Genomic DNA, 23,326 nt, shown 5'->3' with positions numbered 1-23,326 from the left:
AGTTATTCACTTGAGACATTGTACCTTATCATTGATTTTACTGTTTGTCTTAAAACATAAATGAAATAACTATGAACACTTGATGGCATACCAAAAATAGCATGTAATTTTCAAATTGTATTCACAGTTCTTGTATATATTATCTTTGATCTTTTATCAGAATATTTTCAGACTGTGAGTTCAATAGTGATACTGTTTTGTATTGTCAACTTAAGATACCAAAGTAATTTTTAAAAGAAAAATTTGTAGCACTATTTTTTTAATGTATTGTGTATTTTATTGTACTTTTCATTTGGATGTAGACACAGTATTTTGGGTAGATTATGTGCAAGGAAAAATATATTAACTTTATTTTTTTATATACTTTGTGGTTCACTGGGGAGAGAATTCCCAGGAGGAAATGAGGTTATTTTATTACTTAATAAATATTTGGTCCAAATTTCTCATTTATTTCATTTTTTAAAAAAGGCTAAAAATTGGTGAAGGATAATGTCTCATAGAGCTTGTTTTTTCATACTGTTTCCTGAACTTGATAAAAATTACAGATTATTTATCTGGTAATATTATTAATATGGTTTATTGAATCTTTTAGAAAGGACAACTGGGCAGGCCAATTTTGGATGTGCCATACTGGAATGCAAAGCCAGCTCCCATGCCTAACATTGGATCAAAATATGGACGCAAAGCTACCTGGATAGGTGCAAGTGGGGATCAGACTTTCTTAAGAATTGATGAAGCACTTATTAATTCTCATGTTCTTGCTACATCAGAAATTTTTGCCAGCAAACACATTATAGGTAATACCCAAAGAAACAAGCCCCTCCCCCCAAAAACTTTGAATTGATTGATAATGAATGGTTTATCTTTCCCTATAATGGAATAAAATCTTATAGCTTTTTCTTTGTTTTCTTTATGTTTGAAGAGATTTAAAAGAAGTCTTTAAATGCCTTTTTTTAAAACATGTATATATCAATTTGGAAAAATAAAGGAATTGAAAGATCTAGAAACCAGAATATTTATAAGTTTGACAGTTATGAGCTAAATTGTAGCAACATAAAACCTATACCAGAGTGAGGAATTCTTTTTGTGTTGTTTCTTGTTAAATATATGATAGGAATTAACTTTTATGGAAGATTAAATCAAACTCTGATGTTTCATTAAGACCAAAGTATCAATTCATACTTGTGCTCGTGATACCATGAATATGTTATATTTTAAAATATTATAATGTAGCAATTAGGACCGTGTGCTTTGGATTTACATAACCCAATATTTTACTCTAATTTTCTACTTTCGGGGTTTTTGGTTAATTAATCTCATAAATTTAAATCTCAGTTTCTTCATCTGTGAAATAGAGGTAAAAATAATGCTAACTTTTTAGGGTTTCTGTGAATATAAAATGGAAATGTATATTTAAAATATGTTTATTTTCCCCAAGGCTTGGTACCTGCTTCTATCTCAGAACCTCCTCCATTTAAGTGTCTTCTAATAAATAAAGTTGATGGAAGCTGTAAAACTTTTAATGACTCTGAACAAGAAGATTTGCAAGGATTCGGTGTATGTCTTGATCCTGTATATGATGTCATTTGGAGGTAAGCTTCTCTTTTTATAAAATAGAGTAGTAATTACATTTTTACCCAATTATTACTCTTGTTTATAATATAACATATTCTATATATAATATAAGTCTCCTGTTAGGCTAGTAATGACACTTCTATCATAGTGATTCACAGGGATCTTTACATTATAGAGTAGTGGTTTAGAGGATATGTTCTTGGCAAGAGTGGTAAGGTCTATCCCAGCTTCATAGTTTGCTCTTTGTCACCTTGGAGAAGTTATTTTGACTTTTTTGTGTCCCACTTTTCTTGTTTATAAAATGTTATGAGGATTAAAGAACTAGTAACAAAGACACATAGTAGGTGCTATGCATGTTTTTGTTATTTTTTACTTTCAAAAATCTCATTCATTGTTTATTATTTTTCAGTCTGTCAGCAATTCTCTCTGTATTATATAGAGTGTATCCTATTTCTTATTCCCATAAATATCTAATTATTTCCAAATTTGTAGAAGATATTATGCCAAAGACATTACAAAGTAAAAAGATAAATAAGCCCACTCTTTAATAATGTGTGTAACAAAAAATCCAATATTGGTAGTGAATAAACAGGTTATATAACCTGGAAATTATAAAACTTCAGAGCTGGGTAAAATTATATTTTATTTCTTTAAAATTTATTGTGGTGCTTCATAGACATGAGTATAGAAAAGAGTTCTATCGTATCTCTTCACAGAGCTTATCAGTTGTTTTTAACTCTTACATTGTTTATTGGGCCAGCCTTGTTAAGCAGAGATTAGAATAATTTAAAGGTTGAAGTAGAGTAAGGAAAGAGGAGACTTTTTCTCTCTCTCCATTCTTCTACCCATGCCTTCTTTCATTGCTTATTAGCGATTGGTGAGTCTTAATCATGAGGACTTCAGAGTGAAGGGCTGTAATTGTTTCCCAGGTTGCTGACCATCTGAATTTTGCAGAAGTCCTAAAGGTGACAGCTGGTTGACTAGTGCTTTTAGATTTCTCTGGCAGCATTGTATGGAGTAGATTAAATAACAATTGACTACTGTTTCATGGCCTTTCCTACTAATTCTTTGAAGACAAGTATTATGAATCAAAATTAGAGTCATCACAGTGGGATAGAATGGAAGGGATAAAAGAAGACAGTAAATGTAAAGATATAATTTTCTGCAACTGTTTACTGATTGGAATTCATTATATTTAAGAGACTTAATTACCAAAGAGTAAGTTCTAGTTTGGACCTATGTTTAAGTTGAGCTTTTATTTTGTAGTAAGCAAATTTTCATTAACAAAATAAAAATTAAAATCAGCACTATGAATTTGTTTTTTGAAACATTCACTAAGTTAAAGATACAGAATAGCCAGATCCTACCAGTAAAACTTGTTTGACCTGGAGGTGTTTCCCTGGAGTCTTAATTGAACTCTGTAGTATGGTATCTAGTTAGTTGAACTTTATCTTCTTTACATATGATGGTAGCAATGGGACGGATGATCTCAAATGCTTTCTGGGGGGCTTGATTATTCTACCCTTTGTTCCACAACAGAAATTAAAAGGTCAGGGGCACTCTCCCTTAGTAAAACAGTTGGAAAGTGTTTTCCTTTACATGAGGATTCTTTCCATTATTTTGATTTCTGGCAATTTTTGTGTCCTTTGCATTTTTCTGTAGTGTACTTACATTTTAAAGCCATCACAGACTTTGCAGATACAGATTATCTTACTTTAACTTTCCTTCCTTCCTGAGTCTACATCCTTTTATATTCTTAAGAAGCTAAATTCCATGAATAATTAGAAACTTATTGAGTGGATTAACATTAAGAGTACCAAATATGTTTCCTACTTAAAATTTACACCAATAATACATGAATACAATGCTGTTATGAAAAAAAAAATCAAAGTAAAAATACACACAGGATAGTGTAAGACATCCTTCAAATCTTCTTTTTCTCCCCCCATCAAATTCTCCTAACCTTCTGTGTGGGTAGGAAGTACTAAGTTTGGTTTATATTGTTTGACACTTTTTAAAATGTATATATTTTATTTTTATATAAAATTGCATGTTCTAAAAGTTACATTTTTGTTAAACAACAATTTGGAGATCTTTCCAAGTCAGTATATAAAAATGTACTTCATAAAAATTTTTTTCTCTTAATTAGGAAAATTGTAAGTTTATAGAAAAATCATGCAGAAATTACATAGTTCCCATATGCCCCCCCCCCCCACACATACATACAGTTTTCCCTATTATTAACACTTTGCATTAGTGTGGTACTTTTGTTGTAATTGGGGAGACAATATTATTATAATTATACTTTTAAACTATAGTCTATAGTTTATATTAGCATTCACTGTGTTGTGTAGTCCTAATACCAATAAAATGTAGTGGGTTCTCTGCCCAATGCACTCAAATGACCAATTACTGAGATACCAGGGTTTCAAAGGAGAAAGAGTTTACTGCTGGGCACAAAACAGGAATCAGGAGGCCTAAAAATCTGAACTGCAGTAATTCTGATAATTTTATAGTATCAAAAGATGGGCAGATTTTAGGATAATGAGCACAGTGGCTCAAGATGGCAAAGTTAGAGGTGATCTAATTCTTGAGCATGCACAGATTGATTACGTTCTTAGTTACAGAACGTATTTAAGAAAATGGAGGCCTTAATATGCTGATGGGCATGACTTTTAGTGTTATAGTGAGTTATAGGTCACTTATAGGTTACGATTTAAGCTACTGCGCCTGTCAGTTGGGTCCATTTTGGTTAGATCAAACTTCGTTTATCAAGATAGCTTTGGCATTGAGGTAGGTTAGTTCTGGACTGACTCAAGGCCCTTCACTAATAAACATTAGAAGCTATCTTTATGGTTGTAAGACTCTAAAGTTGAAAAACTGGTTAAAAAAGACATACAAATGAGGTTCAGTCACAAGGTTTTTAGAACCACAAAGGCATAAGATAAAGGCTATATAGTTAAACAATCATTATGAAAGATCAAGGCAAGAAGATTATAGTTCAGAGATTTCAGGTATTTCCCTCTGTCTATTCTAATAAACCAGAAAAGTAAAAGGAATAACTGTATAATGATACAGAAATCATAATCATCCCCTAAATCCTAACTTCTGTTATAGTCCTATGAGGGTTTTTTCTTTCTAATTTTTACTCTAGTAACATGTATACCCTAAAATTTACCCTCTTAAACACATTCAAATGTATAATTTGGTGGTGATAATTAAGTTCACAGTATTGTGCTCCTAGCACTACCATCCATTAACAAAACTGTTCCGTCACCCCAAAAAGAAATCCTATGCCAGTTAAGCATTAACTCCCCATTCCTTACCCCGCCCTGGCCCTGGTAAACTGTATTGTGGTTTCTGACTCTGAAATTGCATAATCTAATTATTTCACATCAGTGAAATCATGTAATATTTGTCCTTTTGTATCTAGCTTATTTCACTGAACATGATGTCTTAAGCATATAGTTACTGTATTATTTGTGAAATGTTGTGATCTATGTTACTATTTTAAAATTATTTCACTTGTAGTGATATAAATTGTTTTATTAATATGTTTAGCTCAAATATGGAAAATAATGAACTATATTTTGTTCTCTTTAAGCTGTTGGTATTAATTCTTTGTATCATAAATTATATTAAAATTTTTAAAAATGAAGCTTCATGTTGATGTGCTATACTTATTCTCTTACATGAAAGGTTTCGGCCAAATACCAGAGAACTGTGGTGTTACAATGCAGTAGTTGCTGATGCCAGACTTCCCTCTGCAACAGACATGCAGTCTAGATGCAGCATACTAAGTCCTGAACTTGCCTTACCAACAGGATCAAGAGCTCTCACCACTCGATCTCATGCGGCTTTGCACATTCTAGGTATGGTTGCTGTTTGAAGTTCACCTAATTTCTTTGATGTGTGCTAGTGTTTGTTCACTTCTAGAGTATTTAGATTTGTAAATTGTCATTTATATTAAACATTAACAATATCCTAGGTGCATAATAAATTAAGCCCTTCTATCTTTATAAGAGGCTTATCCTACAGTAAATAGTGCATTAGATATTTACCAACACCATGAAAGATTCATGTATGCCCATTTATAAACCAGTCCTGAGTGCAACTTTTCTAATAGTATGTCTTTAAATATAACATTTTTGGTTTACTTGAATATATAAGCTTGTAGAGATGTGGGTTAAATATTTAAATGTGTATTTATAATATTAATTTGCATACATTTTTAAAAATTCTATAAAATATTGTATGTATTTTGTAAATACTACTTTGATCTCTCCTTACATATCATAATTTTCCACAGCATATAAACTTTACTTCTATTTAATTAATTTGAGATATAGCACTTTTCCAATCCACTTACATTGTTGCTGGAAATTTCACACCAGTCTTTTTTTATTGCTTTTTAAAAATGATATTTAATAGATCCATTTATGTTTATCTGACATTTGCAATTATGAGATTATACTCCTAGTATAATTACTAGATCATAATACAATTTATTGCTTCATTTTTAACAAATGTTATCTGATAACTATTGTAAACATCCAAATGTAACATTGATAAGGTTCTTAACACACTGTCTTCCTCAAGCTATGCTTTAATAATCAAAATGAAGTGAAAAGATGGTCTTAAAAATGAAGAACCTTGTAAGGGTTCAAAGGTGAAGTGATTCCAACTTTTCAGAGATAGTTCTGGGCAAAACTTTGTCATATAGTATATGTTTAAATATGATAATCACCCAGACATGGGAGAATTTTTATTACTTAAGTATTCTTCCACAAAACTATGTTTAAAAGTTGGAATAAACTTGATGAGCACACTGCCAGTGTTATTTTAATTTATCTCCTATAGTATCTCCCATCATCAATACTCTGGGGAATTTTAATTTCAAGGAATTGAATTTTATTTTTTTGTTATTTTAGGTTGTCTTGATACCTTGGCAGCTATGCAGGATTTAAAAATGGGTGTTGCAAATACAGAGGAAGAGACTCAAGCAGTAATGAAGGTTTATTCCAAAGAAGATTATAGTGTGGTAAACAGGTTTGAAAGTATGTGTATTTATGCTTAGAAAATATTATAACTGAAATATATATGTATATTTTTAAATATAAATTATTATTTATAACTTTTAGGTCATGGAGGGGGCTGGGGTTACTCTGCCCACTCAGTAGAGGCTATACGTTTTAGTGCCGATACGGATATTTTACTTGGTGGTCTTGGTCTGTTTGGAGGTAGAGGAGAGTATACTGCCAAAATTAAGGTAAGCAGTTCATTGAAATAATGCCCTTTTGTTTGTAGATGTTGGTTTTGACTTAGTTTATCATTTATTGTAATACTTCCTTTGAAAAGGGACTTAAGTAACATTACTAAAATCTAATGCACCAGTACTAAATCATTAACTTGGTTAAAAAATCAAAAATAAATTAAAAGAAGAAATGAAAGGTAAATGATTTTTCAGTAAGACTAATAAAGGGCTGTGGCAATCATTCTCTCAGCCCTTTGTGTTGAACTTTCTGGTGGTCTAAGAATAGCCTCACCTTTTTATGTGGCCACTTTCTTATAGCCATTGTAGTAACAGGAAACACAACTGTTTTAATGCAAGGACATTTTTATGTAGCTTAAAAAGGTTTTTTTTATTTAAGGCCATATACTATTTGAACAGACATCATCCCTCTAGGAGTGGGGAGCTGGGATGAAGTAAGAGATAAATGGTAGAGATGGATTCCATCTGCTATACAAAGTAATCAAGAATTATTACCACATCTTTTCATCTCAGAAAGAGATAGCCAGTATTCTAAGCTATGTGTATGCTTATTCTTTGAAAATTCATTAAAGCTTGAATGCTCTACTTCTCAAATTAGCTGATTTTACTAACATGAAAGAAAGACTATAATTTTTGCCTTAATTTCAATAGCAGTCTTCATGGGAAATTCTCAATTAAATGCCGCCCATTTTGGACGTATTTTCTTAGATCTCAGTAATGTCCAAAAATTTTATTAATCTATTAAAACTCCCTTATGATTATGGCTTGTGAGGACATCCTCTTAGAGGCCAAACAAGTACTGACAGATTTAAAATATATATATTTGTGTTGACAAACCACATACAAACACAAACATTCTTAACATACAAACATTCCATACATAGTATACAACCAGTGGCTCACAATATCATCACATAGTAGTATATTTATTACCATGATTATTTTTTAGAACATTTGCATCACTCCAGAAAAAGAAAAAGAAAAATCATACATATGTGCCCCTTACCCCTCCCTCTCATTGACCGCTAGTATTTCCATCTAGCCAATATATTTTAACCTTTGTTCCCCCTATTATTTATTTTTTATTCATATATTTTTACTCATCTGTCCATACCCTAGATAAAGGGAACATCAGACACAAGGTTTTCACAATCACACAGTCACATTGTATATGTTATATCTTTATACAGTCATCTTTAAGAAACAAGGCTACTGGGGAACAGTTTCAGGTACTTCCCTTTAGCCACTCAAATATACCATAAACTGATAAGGGATATCTATATAATGTGTAAGAATAACCTCCAGAATAGCCTCTCAACTCTGAAATCTCTCAGCTACTGACACTTTCTTTTGTCTCATTTCTCTCTTTCCCCTTTTAGTTGAGACGGTTATCTCAATCCCTTGATGCTGAGTTCCAGCTCATTCTAGGATTTCTGTCCCATGTTGCCAGGGAAGTTTACACCCCTGGGAGTCATGTCCCACATAGAGAGGGGGAGGGCAGTGAGTTCACTTGCTGTATTGGCTGAGGGAGAAAGAGAGAGGCCACATCTGAGCAACAAAAGAGGTTCTCTGGCGTGACTCATAGGCCTAATTTTAAGTAGGCTTAGCCTATCCTTTGTGGGTATAAGTTTCATAGGAACAAACCCTGAGATTGAGGGCTCAGCCTGTTGATTTGGTTCTCCCCACTGCTTGCAGGAATATCAAGAATTCTCTAAATGGGGAAGCTGTACTTGAGACTCTTAAAAAAATGTTTTACAATATTTATTTCTGGTTGTAATTTGAATACATATACAAAAAATGCAGATTGGTATAGAAATGAATAAAATAAAAATTAAAAGCACCCATAGTCATATAGGGTATAAGGACAGAATAATGATTAAGAAATATGTAGTATAAATATGTTGATAACAGAAAAATAGACTTACTCTTTGGCTCATTTTGATGCATCTGCTTCAAAATGATTACTTTAAGTTGTTTTGATTCATAGTCATGATGGAGACACAAACTCGGTGAGTTATGTCGTTCTGATTATCACTGTTTGGTGAGTGTCATTCAGCTCATCTGGTGTTTTCTTTTTCCTGGCCCTGTGAGTTTCTAGGATATTGAACACCGTAGTGGATCTTATCATTGGTAGTTGGTAGTATAGAATTATAGAGGCCTTCCTGCATATGTTGTTTTTATATTGGCCCTATTTTTCTTTTCCAAGCCTCAAATCCTTCTTTACTCCTCTCATTCTCTGAAAATGATCTTGTCTTGTATTTATTGAGTGGTGTAAGGCCCAACAAAGGTGGTTGTTTTTTTCCACTTCTCTTCACTTCTGTAAGATTTGCTTTTTTTCTCTAGGGTAAGTCCCCTCTTGATTTTTTGTTTTGATACCTCTACTTGTTCCTTTGGACTTCTTTGTAGGTTCTTTCTCTTCTCCCTGTCTACTGAATATTTGAGTTTCCATAGGCCCTCTTTCTTTCCCTTTATTTCACCTAGGCATTCTCTTCTAAGCCCAGAGTTTTAGTAAATATCAGCTTGATACCAAATTTTTATCTCCAGCTCAGACTTCTTTCACCTGTTTCCATGTAAGTTTCTTAATGGCATGTCCCTCATTTTATTCAAACTGAATTCCGGTGCTTCCTCCAGAGCTTGGCTCTTTTTCAGTGATCCCTTTCTATAGTACCACTTACCAAATACTTGTTACATAAGCCAGAAACCTGGATGTCCTTCTTAATAGCTCCTCTTCTTATTTCCCCTTGCCCAACAAAAAACCCTTTCTGTCACTATCCTAGGCAGTTATTTGTCTTGGACTAGCCACTTAGCTGGTCTTAGTACATTATTCTCAAACTTTTTGGTTTCAGGACCCTTTTAAATTAAAAATGTATTGAAGGTACCATTATTATTGTTTACTTGTTTATACTAATATTTACCATATTAGAAATTAAAAGTTATTTTAAAACTTTTTATTAATTCATTTAAGTCTAATAATAAGCCCAGAAGATGCCATCATAAGTAACATATTTTTGAGAAATAATAACATTTACCAAACAAAACAAGGATATCATGAGAGAAATGGGGTGTGTTACATCTTTGACAATCTTTATAATCTCTGGTTTAATAGAAATATGCAGTATATTGTTTTGGTTGAAGTATTTTAATAAAATCCAGCCTCATAAATATGTAGTAGGAAAATTAGGGGTGATTTAAATAGCTTTTTCAGATAGTTAATAGTTTTCAACATGCCTTAATTTTCCATCCTTTGTGATTTCATTCAGTGTGTTCTACATCAGGGATATAGTAATGAACAGGTTAGTGCTTGCTTTCAGGGAACTTACTGTTGAGTGAAGGAAACAAAATTTAGTCATTCATTCATATCACATTTTACAAAGTTTATCAGACACCAACTATGTCCCAGGATTTGTTAGGTGTTGGGGATGGTGCTATCCCAAATAGACAAAAGATTTTGGTTTGTTTTATATAATTAATAAATTGAATGATATGTGAGAAAGTAATTAGCAGAGAAGGCTAGCCTACTTCACATGAAATGGCCAGAGAACACTTTCTGTGTATGTAACGTTTAAGTAGAGACCAAGAGAATGAGTAAGATCCAGCAGTAGGGGTAGCATTCTGAGCAGTAGAAACAGCGATTTTTTTGTTTTAGTACCTATTAGCCTCTCATGAAGAAATTTCTGTACTTTCTTTATTCTCTCTCTTCTCAGTCCTTCTTGAGCCTACTCACTCGGTCAAGCTTTTGCCCCACCAGTCTAGTGAAACACTTCCTGTAAAAGACCTCATGACTTCTGTATTACTAAATCTAGGGGTCAGGTCTCAGTCCTTATTTTCCTTGACCAATCAGAATTTAATGCTGTTGATTTTTTTCTTTGAAATAGTTTCTTCACTTGACTGACCATGTAGCTGGCTGGTCACCTCGGGGGAATGGTGCCATATCGGGGGCTGACTGTGGGTCTCTGCTGCTGGCACATTGGGCACTCAGCAGTGGCTGTAGCCAAGTCAGCCTTGGTGAGTGGAAGTCCATGTTGCTGAGTCCATGCATAACCTCCATCCCTACCACCATGACCACTTTGTTCATGAGCCCATTGAGCAATGACAGGAGTTGCTGGGAAAAGAGACTGACTGGTATCCACAGAACGGGTCATCTTATCCACTTGATTATTAAAACCTTCCTCTGCTGAAGTCACCCTCTGGTGCGCATTCACATGGAACACAAATACGTTCATGTTTTTAGCCCACTTAGAAAAATCTATCCACATACTTCTTCCCCAGACCTCTTTGTCACCAATTTTCCAATTATGGTCTTTCCAAGTCTCTGATCATCCAGCCAAACAATTAGCAATAGCCAGTATACAAACGCGCCACTGGCCAGTTTTCCTTCCAAGCAAAATGAACAACCAGGTGCACTGCTCGAAGTTCTGCCCACTGGGAGGATTTCCCCTCACCACTGTTCTTCAGGGACACCCCAGAAAGGGGTGGTAGTGCTGCAGCTGTCCACTTTCAGGTGGTACCTGCATATCGCGCTGAACCATCTGTACACTGGCCCGAGTTTTCTCTTCCTCAGTCAGTTTTTAAGGAACTCCCCAAGAGGCCATAGCTCTGGTCTGGGAAAGAGAAGGTAATGTGGCAGGTGTGGAGACCATGGGCATTTAGGCCACTTCTTCATGTAACTTACTTGAGCCATCAGGATCTGCTCTGGCCCTATCTCATATATACCATTTCCAGTTTACAGTAGAGTGCTGCTGTGCACACCCAACTTTATGGCTTGGTGGGTCAGACAACACCCAGCTCATGATAGGCAATTCAGGTCTCATGGTAACTTGGTGGCCCATGGTTAAGCGTTCAGTCTTGACTAAGGCCCAGTAGCAGGCCAAAAGCTGTATCTCAAAAGGAGAGTAGTTATCTGCAGCAGATGGTAAGGCTTTGCTCCAAAATGCTAAGGGTCTGCGTTGTGATTCTCCTATAGGGGCCTGCCAGAGGCTCCAGACAGCATCTCTATTTGCCACTGACACTTCCAGCACCATTGGATCTGCTGGATCACAGGGCCCAAGTGGCAGAGCAGCTTGTACAGCAGGCTGGACCTGTCGCAGAGCCTCCTCTTGTTCAGGTTCTCCCTCAAAATTAGCAGCTTTTCTGGTCACTCGATAAACGGGCCAGAGGAGCACACCCAAGTGAGAAATATGTTGTCACCAAAATCCAAAGAGACCAAACAGGCGTTGTGTCTCTTTTGTGGTCGTAGGAGGGGCCAACTTCTCCTTTACCTTACAAGCGATATCTCAACATGCCCCACACCACTGGACACACCTAGAAATTTCACTGAGGTGGAAGGCCCCTGTATTTTTCTTGGATTTATCTCCCATCCTCTGACACACAAATGCCTTACGAGTAAGTCTAGAGCAGTTGCTACTTCTTGCCACTAGGTCCAATCAACATGATATCAATACAATGGACCACTGTGATTTCTTGTGGGAGGGAGAAATGATCAAGGTCCTTGCTGACAGGATTATGTCAGAGGGCTGGAGAGTTGATATACCACTGAGGTAAAACAGTGAAAGTATATTTCTGACCTTGCCAGCTGAAAGCAGACTGTTTCTGGTGGTCCTTACTAACAGCTATTGATAAAAATGCATTTGCCAGATCAATAGCTACATACCAGGTACCAGGGGATGTACTGATTTGCTCAAGCAGTGATACCACATCTGGAACAACAGCTGCAATTGGAGTTACTACCTCGTTGAGCTTACGATAATCCACTGTCATCCTCCAAGACCCATCTGTTTTCTGCACAGGCCAAATAGGAGAGTTGAATGGGGATGTGGTGGTAATCACCACTCCTGCATCCTTCAAGTCCTTAAGAGTGGCAGTAATCTCTGCAATCCCTCCAGGAATTGGTATTGCTTCTGACTATTTTGCTAGGTAGGGGCAGTTCTAGTGACTTCCACTTGGCCGTTCCCACTATTATAGCCCTCACTGCACAAGTTAGAGTTAGAATGTGGGGATACTGCCAATTCAGTATGTCTATACTAATTATACATTCTGGAACTGGGGAAATAACTACATAATGTATCCGGAGGCCCACTGGACCCACTGTGAGACAGACCTGAGCTAAAACTCCATTGATCACCTGGCCTCCATGAGCCCCCACTCTGACTGGTGGTCCAGAGTGACGTTTTGGGTCTCCCAGAATTAATGTCACTTCTGAACCAGTGTCTAATAATCCCCGAAATATCTGGTCATTTCCTTTTCCCCAGCACACAGTTACCCTGGTAAAAGGCCATCGGTCTCCTCGGGGAAGGCTTGGAGGAAGATTAACAGTATAAATTTGTGGCAGTATAACAGGGTTCTCCCCCAAAAGGGACCTTTCCTTCATTCAAAGGGTTCTGGGTCTGTTTCAAGTCTGGAAATTGATTAAGGGGCCGTGACTCTGTGTTTTTCTAATTCAGGTTAGACTTCTGTTCACTTGACCTAGAACTCTTTTGCTTGTACAGCTCAAACAAGAGTTTAGTAGATTACCCTTCTATTGTATTTCTACGTACCCCATGATTTACTACCCAATGCCACAAATCTCTGTGAGTCATATAATTTTGATGCCAGCTTTGAGTTTGCTGTCTATTATAATAGCCACATCTATCCTGTCTTCGGCAATTAAGTGCTGCCACCTGGCTTCTGCCAACTCGGGATCCCATCATCCCCATTGTGTTTAAGGATTCCAGCTCAGTGACAATACTTCCTACAGTAATATCTGACCTACAGAGAAGTACAACCATAGAGCTCTTCAGGGATGATGGTGCTAGTCTCACAAATTTATTCTCACTCTTCTGGTAAAAGGTGCATCCTCCAGACATTTCTGGGGTGTAAGGGCAGGTTTTGCATGACAAATCCACTCCAACATTCCAGTCTCTCTAAGCCTCTGGATCCCCTCATCTGCATTATACCAGGGCAGTTCTGGCATTTCAACCTCAGGTAATGTCGGCCACCTTTTGATCCATGTTTCAACCAACCATCCAAACAAACTGTTAATACCTTTTCTAACCTCTCGAGCTGTAATATTGAATGCAGAATCTCTGCTTAGTGGACCCATATCAATAAATTCAGCCTGATTCAGCTTTATATTCCTCCCACCATTATCCCACACCCTTATTGCCACACATATTCCCCTGATTTCTGTCTATATGAATTGGAAAACTCACACAGTTCTTTTGGAGTATAATGTACCTCCTAATGTCTGATACTTTGTACCTCACCTTTAGGGGCCTGTTGGGACTTTAGTTACAGGTCTGAAAGAAATGAGGGGTGGTGGGGTGGGTCATGAAAAGATTTAGAAATATCTTCCAAGCCATTTGGTTCAGGGCCTTCATTTGCAGTTTCATCTGGTGAAACAGGACTAATCACTTTAGGGTTAATCCCTTAAGGAGGAGGTTGGGTGGCCAACTCCTCAAGGCAGGCTGGAGGTGGGGTGGCTATGTCCTCAGGGCAAACTATTACAGGGTTATCTAGAGAAGACTCAGCATGACCTAGGGTTTCAACCTCACTCCCGACATCATTATCAATCCATATGTCACCACCCTGTTTTTCAGGGTCTCACTCCTTTCCAATCAACGCCCTCACTTTAACAGCAGACAGCATGCAACATTGAGATTTCAGTTTACGTCATAAAGTTGTTACTATACCAATAAGATTCTGAGTCTGATTTTCATAGACCTCAAGTGTACGGCTACAGGAAATAAGATTTTCCTTTGGGATACTCATAGAAACTTCTACATCTGTCAGATGACACTTAAGCTTCTCGTTTGAAGGCTTAAGCCCATCCCTTTCACTCCTTAGTGTAGCCAGTGTATCTAACAACAACCAGCCAACATCTCTATACCTCTTATTTCCACAAAACTCTGTAAAGGTGACAATAACATTATCCACCAGAGCCTGGCTTCGTACAAGCGAAGCATTAGGAGAATCGAATGGGGATATTTTGACTATCTCTTTTGCCAACTCACTCCATGGATTGAGAGTGTCATTCTGATTACGGGAAGTAGAGTCCTTAGTGCCTTGAGTCCAGTCAGAGTAGAAAACCATTCATCAAAACCCATTTTTAAGATTCTGTTTCTTAAGAACCACACCTGGTACCAAGATGTATTAGTTAGGGTTCTCTAGAGAAACAGGATCAACAGGGAACACTCGCTAATATAAAATTTATAAAAGTGTCTCACGTGACCGCAAGAATGCAGAGTCCAAATTCCACAGGGCAGGCTGTGAAGTTGACGATTATGATGGAGAGTTTGGACGAACAGGAGAGTCTCACCAGCCGAAGCAGGAAGCGAGCCTGTCTCTTCTGAATCCTTAAAAGGCTTCCAGTGATCAGACTGAGCATCACTCATTGCAGAAGGCACTCCCCTTTGGCTGATTACAAATGGAATCAGCTGTGGATGCATCTGATGTGATCATGATCTAATTCTTTGAAATGTCCTCATCATAACAGACAGGCCAGCACTTGCTCAATCAGACAAACAGGTACCACCGCTTGGCTAGGTTGACACATGAAGCTGACCATTACAACACCGTACCTAAGTTTTCCTCCTGTCATCATCTCTCTGACCTCTAAATTATGGAATGCCCAGAACTCAGTTCTCGAATACATTTTTTAAGTATATACTAACCCTCAGAGTGATCCAACCTTACAGTGTTAAATTTTTTCATCTAATGACTCCCTGAGAGAGGTCAGACCTCTCAAGTCATATATCCAACTGTCTACTCTACATCTCAACTTTGAAAACTAAAAAGCATTTTGAATGGAACATGTTCAAAATCCGTTCTGATCTTGCTATTTCCACATTCTTTCCCATACTAGTTAACTGTCTTAGATTGGAGTTAACTTCATTCTACCAGTTGTTCATGTACAAAATCTTGGAATCATCCTTGACTCTTCTCTTTCTTTCACACCCACATCTATTTCAGCAGCAAATGTTGTTGACTACACTGTCCAATAAATTCAGAATCTAACCACTTCTAAAAACTGTCACTGGTACCACCCTGGTCCAAGTCACATCCATTCTCATCCAGACTATTACATTGTTGGTGTTTTACTTCTGTCCTGCCTCCTTCAGTCTATTTGAAACATAGCAGTCAGAGTGATTGTTACAGTGTGTATCAGAGCATTTAATCTTACGTTCAGAAACTTCCAGAAGAAAGCCAACAGCCTTATAAGGCCTACAAGACCGTACTAAAGCTGTCCTGCATCACATCTCTGAGCCTGTTTTATAGTAGATATTTTACTTTAATCCAGACACACTGGTCCACTTCTTGTTTGTCAAACATGCCAGGGAAATCAAGTCCCAGGACCTTTGCACATGCTGTTCCTTCTAACTAGAATTTACTTCACTAGCTGTGTTTCTCACTTCCTCATGACCTTCAGGTCTTGACTTTCTGGTCAACCTATTTAGAAGTATAAATATTTTTGTCTACCATATACTCCAAGTACACACACATATACACATGCACACACACACGCCATTTTTTTGTTTGTATTAATCATGGCTCTATGCCTAGTTCCTAGAAGCAGGCCAGGCACACAGTATATATGCAGATATACTTGTTGAATATAAACTAGGATCCAGGTTAGAGAAAATCATTATGAATCTTTGTGTCATGCTAAGAAGAAGATGGGGAACCACTGAAGAATCTTAGATTAAGAAAGTATCCTGATAATTATCTCATTTTTGAAAGAGTACTAAAGGTCATTTTAAATCAAACAAAACCGTCAACTTCATGGAACATGAGTTAGAGGGAGGCAAGATTGGAGGTAAGATGACTAAGTCTTATTGAAATATTCTAGAAAGTAGCAGTATATGGTTTAATGGACAGGCTTTGGTACCAGGATTAGAATATATACAGTGATAGGAAAGAGATATGGGAAACAGAATTAGTCACAGATTTTTTTATTTGAACGATACCAGTTCTGGAAATAGGTAAGATAAGAGCAGAGTGATATATGTCACTTCAGAACTGGTGAAATTGAGCTGTCTTGGGGAATCCAGTAACTTGAGAATAATAGGCTGAAATTAAATAAGGAGATCTGAGCTGGAGAAAGATTTCCATGTTATTAGCATATAGTTGAAAATGAAGACATCCAGCACAGTGTCTGTTCAGTAAATTTTAGTGACACCTTTTCTTCCTTATCAGTGGTATGAGAAACTGCCTTTCTTGTAGTTCACCTATTATAGTTCACAGAGAAATAAGAGGGTTTTTAAAATATGAATAGTCAATTTTTTTTAAGAAGACCACTTCCTATAATTCTTCCTTATTTTTACTTCATTTCACATCCTTTTCTTCTCTTGGTATCTTCTTGCCTTTTTTCCTGTACGCTATGGTCCTCTCTTTTTTTTTTTTTATAACTTTTTTCCCCTGTTCTCTTCATCACTCCTTTTCACATGCAATATTACTTTGAAGAATTTTTTTCCCCCTATCTTTTAGGGTCTTTATCTTCTTTTGCTCCCCTCTCGTCCCATGGTTAACATTTTCCAGCCCTATTTTTTAGTTTTCTAAGTCTTTCACAGGTGTTATTTCATTTAATTCTCATAACTGTTATGAAGTGGGCACTGTTAGTATCTACCCCTCTTTTATGAATAAGAAAAAAATGAGTCCCAGGATCTCACAGCTGGTAGTAGTGAAGCAGGATTCTACCCTAGGCATTCTAATTGCAAAACTTGAACACTGTAGATTTTACCTTAGCAGTCCTCACCTCCTTCAGATGTTTAAACCAGGTTCAAAACTCTTTGGATAAATTACAATAGAATCTATGAGTTTCAGAGGTCTTTAAGTATCATCGATTCTTAGCCTATTATTACTTACTCAGTATAGTGTAATGTAGTCCAGGAAAGCAAGTTAAATCTCATCTCTAACTGTCCCTCATTTCAGCTGTGACCACAAAGGAAAACCTGATAGAAACTTGCATTTGACTTAGAGCTCTTAGCTCTTAAGAAAACAAATGCCTTATTTATTTGTAGGAAGTAACCCATCTAAGTTCAAGTCAACACTCTCAGATGGCAGAAGGACCCTGTTTAATTTGCATTTTATTGTAGGCAGGTGTTTTATGCCATTTAATGAATCAAAGTCTGGTTTGATGAATGTAAATTCCCTATTAGCTATTTTCACATATTTACAGCCATGAGTACTCATAAATCTATCTCTATTACTATTACAGAAAATTTTACATATAAATAAATTTTGTAAAAATCTTCCTTTTGACTTATCAAAAAAAACTTTGTACAGAGCTATTTTTAGCATTTGATGGAAGTAGGAAAATAGGAAAGTATTTTATAAGAATATAAGTATAAAATAGGAAAACCAAGATTAATGTAGACCATAACACTTTGTATATGTCTCTTAATTTAAATGTATATTTCACTTGATATTATTGAAAAAGCAGTTTTACATTCTATGTAGTCCAGCTTATATTGGACATTCACAAAATTATAAACAGATTATTCAGCAGATTTATATAACTGAATGATTGGGCAAAATATGTTTTCTCCTTTTTCCAGCTGTTTGAGTTGGGTCCTGATGGAGGAGATCATGAAACTGATGGAGACCTTCTTGCAGAGACTGATGTCTTGGCTTATGACTGTGCTGCTAGGTAAATGATTTATTCATTATTTAATGTAACCCTTATATTCTTAAAGTTAAAAATTCATTATAAATTAATAAAACATAATTTAAAAAGGAAGTTTTGAACAGTCTCTCCTAATACCAGAAATTAAATTATATACTAGGTCACTTAAGTATTACTTTTTACAATGTTACATTAAAACTAATAGTATTCTTTTCATATTTTTTATTTTGTAAGATTGTTTGTGCACTGAAAATAAAATGGAAATATACATATAATTGTTAGTTTAATTTTTATACCTCTCTTAGAGAACACCTGTTATATGTGATCCTGCCTAGAATTATGTTACCTATAGCACTATTTATGTACTGTCATGTATATCTCTGTAGTCTGACCCCATGCCAATAGTGTAGGCTAAATTATCACACACTTGAAGAGGTGACCAACTTTGCTGCAACCTCGTGGGAGATTACCAAATTCGCTATGTTAATTTATGAAGATTCACTAACTAATGGGAGACTTAGATTTCATCATTCTTCTCTATACAATCTTAAAAATTATCTCAATGATGTCAATCAGACTATTATGGTGAGAAAAGACATAAAATGAGTTTCATAGCAACAATGATACACTATGCTTCCCAACAATAACTGTGATAAGAAAATCTTGTTTGGTGGACTTGTTTTCAGTGTTTTGGTACTGAAAAATGCGTATTTTTTGTGAATGTCTGAAATAACGTAGTAAGGCATTGAGTTTGATTTTATCAGATAGTTTTGAGACAAAATAGTAAACCTAAAGAAAATGTGAGTTAAGTCTTCTGTTTAGGCATTAACTAATATATTGAGGTCCTTTTTCAGTAATCTTTATGTTTTATACAAATAAATATTAGGAAAATTTTCAGGAAATTTAATTAGTTAAATTTTAAAGAAGACTTAATTATCATTTAGCTTTTATCTTTGAGCATGTGATTATAACTCAAAAAATGTGATGTATATGCTTTCATGTCTGGAGAATCAGTCATCTTAAAAGAAAGCCTTGATTCCTAAGGCTAAAAGAACTTCTGTAGTCAGAAAGCATTTTTTTCTTGCTTTCTACATACTACTCTTCTATATCATTCCTAATGCTTTAACCAAACTGGACTCATTTCCATTTCTTGACTATGTCCTGGATGTAGGAAGACACCTCCACAGATCCATTTATGCCATTCTCATCTTTTCCTGAAATGCCCTTCATTCTTTCCTCTATCTCAGCTACACCCAATAAAATTTTCAAATGCCTTCTCTTTCATAATCTTCCACTCTATTACCTAGAATTTATGTTCTTCTGTTATCCTTTATCAGATGTCCCTACTTATATACATGTCTTTTCTGTCCTCTTAAATTAGTAAACTTCCAGAACTCTCAAACTGTCAGACCTATTTTTTTATTTTACTAATTTTTATTTTTTCTTTTATTAGAGAAGTTGTGCATTTATAGAACAGTCATGCATAAAATACAGAATTCCCATACAACATTCTACCACCAACACCTGGCATTGGGGGGGAGCATTTGTTACAACTGATGATAGTAGTTTTCCTCTTAATTAAAGTCCCAGGTTTAACTTAAGGTTGCCTGTTTGTGTTGTATAATGCCATGAATTAAAAAAAAAAAATTGTTCCGTTAACATATATAAAATCTAACATTTCTCCTTTTAATCACATTCAGATAATGTATATGTATTTCATTGCTGTTAATTGCATTCACAATGTTGTGCTACATCACCACCATCTATTACCTAAACATTTCCATCATTCCAAATAGGGACCTTATATATTTTAAGCCTTAACTTCCCATTCCCTATCTCCACCCATACCCTAGTAAACTATATTCTAGATTTTGATTCCAGAGAGTTGCTTATTCTGATTGTCTCAAATCAGTGAGATCATACACTATTTGCCCTATGTCTGGCTTATTTCATACAACCTGATGTCTTCTCGGCTCATCCATGTTAACACATCTATCATGATTTCATTCCTTTTTACAGCTGAATTATATTCTATTGTGTATACATACTACATTTTATTTATCCATTCAGTTGATGGATACTTGGGTTGTTTCTATCTTATGGTAATTATGAAGAATACCACTATGAACAATGGTGTGTGCAAATATCTATTTGAGTCCAGCTTTCAGTTGTTTTGGGTATATATACCAAGTAGTGGAATTTCCAGGCCCTATACTATTTCTGTCCTTAGCTTTCTTAGGAATGAATGAATGTTCCTATTTCTTTTCATCCCTTCCAACACTTCTTTCTTTCCTTTTTTTTCCTTTTTAATAGCAGCCAGTCTAATGGTATCTCATTGTGCTTTTGATTTGCATTTCCTTAATGGATATGAATGTTGTATATCTTTTCTTGTGCTTTTTGGCTATCTGTATATCTTTGGAGATACCTATTAAAGTCTTTTGCCCATTTTTTAATTGGGTTGTTTGTCTTTTTGTGTTAATTTGAAAAATTTCTTTATATGTTCTGGATATTAATTTCTTTATTGAATATGGCTTCCAAATATTTTCTTCCTTTGTGTATATTGTCTTTTTGTTGCCATGATAACATCCTTGAGGCACAAAGTTTAATTTTCTTGAAGTCCTATTTATCTATTTTTGCTTTTGTTGCTAGTACTTTGAGTGTAAGGTCTAAGAAACCAGTGCCTGACATGAGGTCCTAAAGATGCTTCCTTGCATTTTCTTTTAGGAATTTGGTAGTTCTAGTGCTTATATTTATTTCATTGAGGCATTTTGAGTTGATTTTGTATATGGTGTGAGGTAGGGGTTCACCTTTTTTGTGCAAATGGCGATCCAGTACCCAGCACCATTTGTTGAAGAGATTTTACTTTTCCAGTTGAGTGGTTTTTGCCATCGTGTTAAAAATCAATTGGCTGTAAATGTGAGCATTAATTTCTGAGTTCTCAATTCACTTTCATTGGTCTGTATGTCTGTCCTGTGCTCATATCATACTGTTTTGATTACCTTACCTTTGTAATAAATTATAAGATTGGGAGGTGTGAGTCCTCCAACTTCATTCTTCTTTTTCATGATAGCTCTAGATATTCAAGGTCCCTTACCCTCCCATATAAATTTGATGATTGGCTTTTCCCTTTCTGCAAAGAAGTTTATTGAAATTTTGATTGGGATTGCATTGAATCTATGTATTGCTTCAGGTAGTACTGACATCTTTTTTTTTTTACATGGGCAGGCACTGGGAATCGAACCCGGATCCTTGGGCATGGCAGGCAAGCACTCTTACCTGCTGAGCTACCGTGGCCCGCCCAGTATTGACATCTTAATGATATTTAATCTTCCAATCCTTGAACACAGAATATCCTTCCATTTACTTAGGTCTTTTTTTTTCTTTTAACAATATTTTGTCATTTTCTGTGTACAAGTTCTTTACATCCTTGGTTAGATTTATTCCTAGACATTGGATTCTTTTAATTACTATCTGAATGGTATTCTGCTCGTTCATTGCTTGTGTATAGAAACACTACTGATTTGGGGCTGTTTATCTTGTACCCTGACACTTTGCTGATTTGACTTAACTCTCAGAACTCTGTTATGGATTTTTTCAGGATTTTTTATGTAGGATCATTTAATCTGCAAATAGGGAAAGTTTTACATCTTCTTTTCTGGCTTGGATGCCTTTTATGTCTTTTTCTTGCCTGATTGCTCTGGCTAGTACTTCCAGTACAATGTTGCATAACAGTGGTGACAATGGACATCCTTCTTTTGTTCCTGATCTTCGAGGGAAAGATTTCAGTCTTTCACCATTAAGTGGGAAATTAGTTATGGGCTTTTCATGTATTTTCTTTATCATGTTGAGAAAGTTTCGTTTTATTTCTCGTATTCTAAGTGTTTTTATCAAGAAATAGTACTGTATTTTTGAAATGTCTTTTCTGCATCAGTTGAGATGATTATGTGTTTTTTTCATGTATCCTGTTAATGGTGGTGTTTCATAGTAGTTGATTTTCTTATGTTGAACCAGCCTTGCAAAACTAGAATAACTCTCACTTGATCATGGTATATAATTATTTTAATATACTGTTGGATTTGGTTTGCTAGTATTTCGTTGAGAATTTTTGGTATATATTCCTACAATATATTATTCTGTAGTTTTCTTCTGGTATCTTTATCTGGCTTTGGTATTAGAGTAATGTTGGCCTCATAGAGTAAGTTAGAGAGTATTCCCTTCTCTTCAATTTATTTTGAATACTTTGAGCAGAGTTGGAATTAAATCTTCCTGTAATGTTTGGTATAATTACCCTATGAAGTGTCTGGTCCTTGGTTTCATTGGGAGGTTTTTTATTACTAACTCAGTCTCTTTGCTGGTAATTGATTTTTTGAGATCCTCCAGTTCTGTTTAAGTCAACCCATGTAGTTTGTGTTTTTCTAAGAATTTGTCCATTTCATCTGGATTTTCTAATTTGTTGTCATACAGTTGGTCATAGTATCCTCTTATAGCACATTTTTTTCCCAACAGGGTGTGTAGTATTGTTCCCCTTTTCAAATTATATTGTAATTTTCATTATTTGTATTCTTTTTGCTTCTTTCTCAATCTAGCTAAAGTTTTGTCAATTATATTGATCTTTTCAAAGAATTAAACTTTGTTTTTTTAACTCTCTAGTTTTTTTTTATTCTAATTCATTTATCTCTGCTCTAATCTTTGTTATTTCCTTCCTTCTGCTCACTTTGAGTTTGCTCAGACTTTAAGTTTGCTCTTTTTCTGGTTCTTCTGACTGTGAGATTAAGTCTCTGCTTTGAAGTCTTTCTTGATTTTTAATACAAGCATTTAAACTGTAAATTTCCCTCTCAGCACTGCCTTCATTGCTTCCCATAAATTTTAGTATGTTCTGT

At 35.4% G+C, this 23,326-nt stretch overlaps 1 protein-coding gene across 15 annotated transcripts in view; it reads left to right on the top strand.

Moving 5' to 3' along the window:
- The window catches only part of MYCBP2 (MYC binding protein 2), a 371,029-nt gene that overhangs the window by 128,838 nt on the left and 218,865 nt on the right, over positions 1-23,326 (top strand). For all 15 annotated transcript variants that reach the window (XM_077158462.1, XM_077158472.1, XM_077158469.1 and 12 more), the window contains 6 exons: positions 593-797; positions 1,439-1,592; positions 5,275-5,447; positions 6,507-6,632; positions 6,717-6,844; positions 18,379-18,470. In XM_077158462.1, coding sequence (XP_077014577.1) covers positions 593-797; positions 1,439-1,592; positions 5,275-5,447; positions 6,507-6,632; positions 6,717-6,844; positions 18,379-18,470 — 878 coding nt within the window. The remainder of the gene's footprint in view (positions 1-592; positions 798-1,438; positions 1,593-5,274; positions 5,448-6,506; positions 6,633-6,716; positions 6,845-18,378; positions 18,471-23,326) is intronic.

Source organism: Tamandua tetradactyla, chromosome 4, assembly GCF_023851605.1.
Source record: "Tamandua tetradactyla isolate mTamTet1 chromosome 4, mTamTet1.pri, whole genome shotgun sequence".
NCBI lineage: Eukaryota > Metazoa > Chordata > Mammalia > Pilosa > Myrmecophagidae > Tamandua > Tamandua tetradactyla.
Note: the sequence above shows the minus strand (reverse complement) of the source record. Positions and strands in the feature narration are given on the sequence as shown.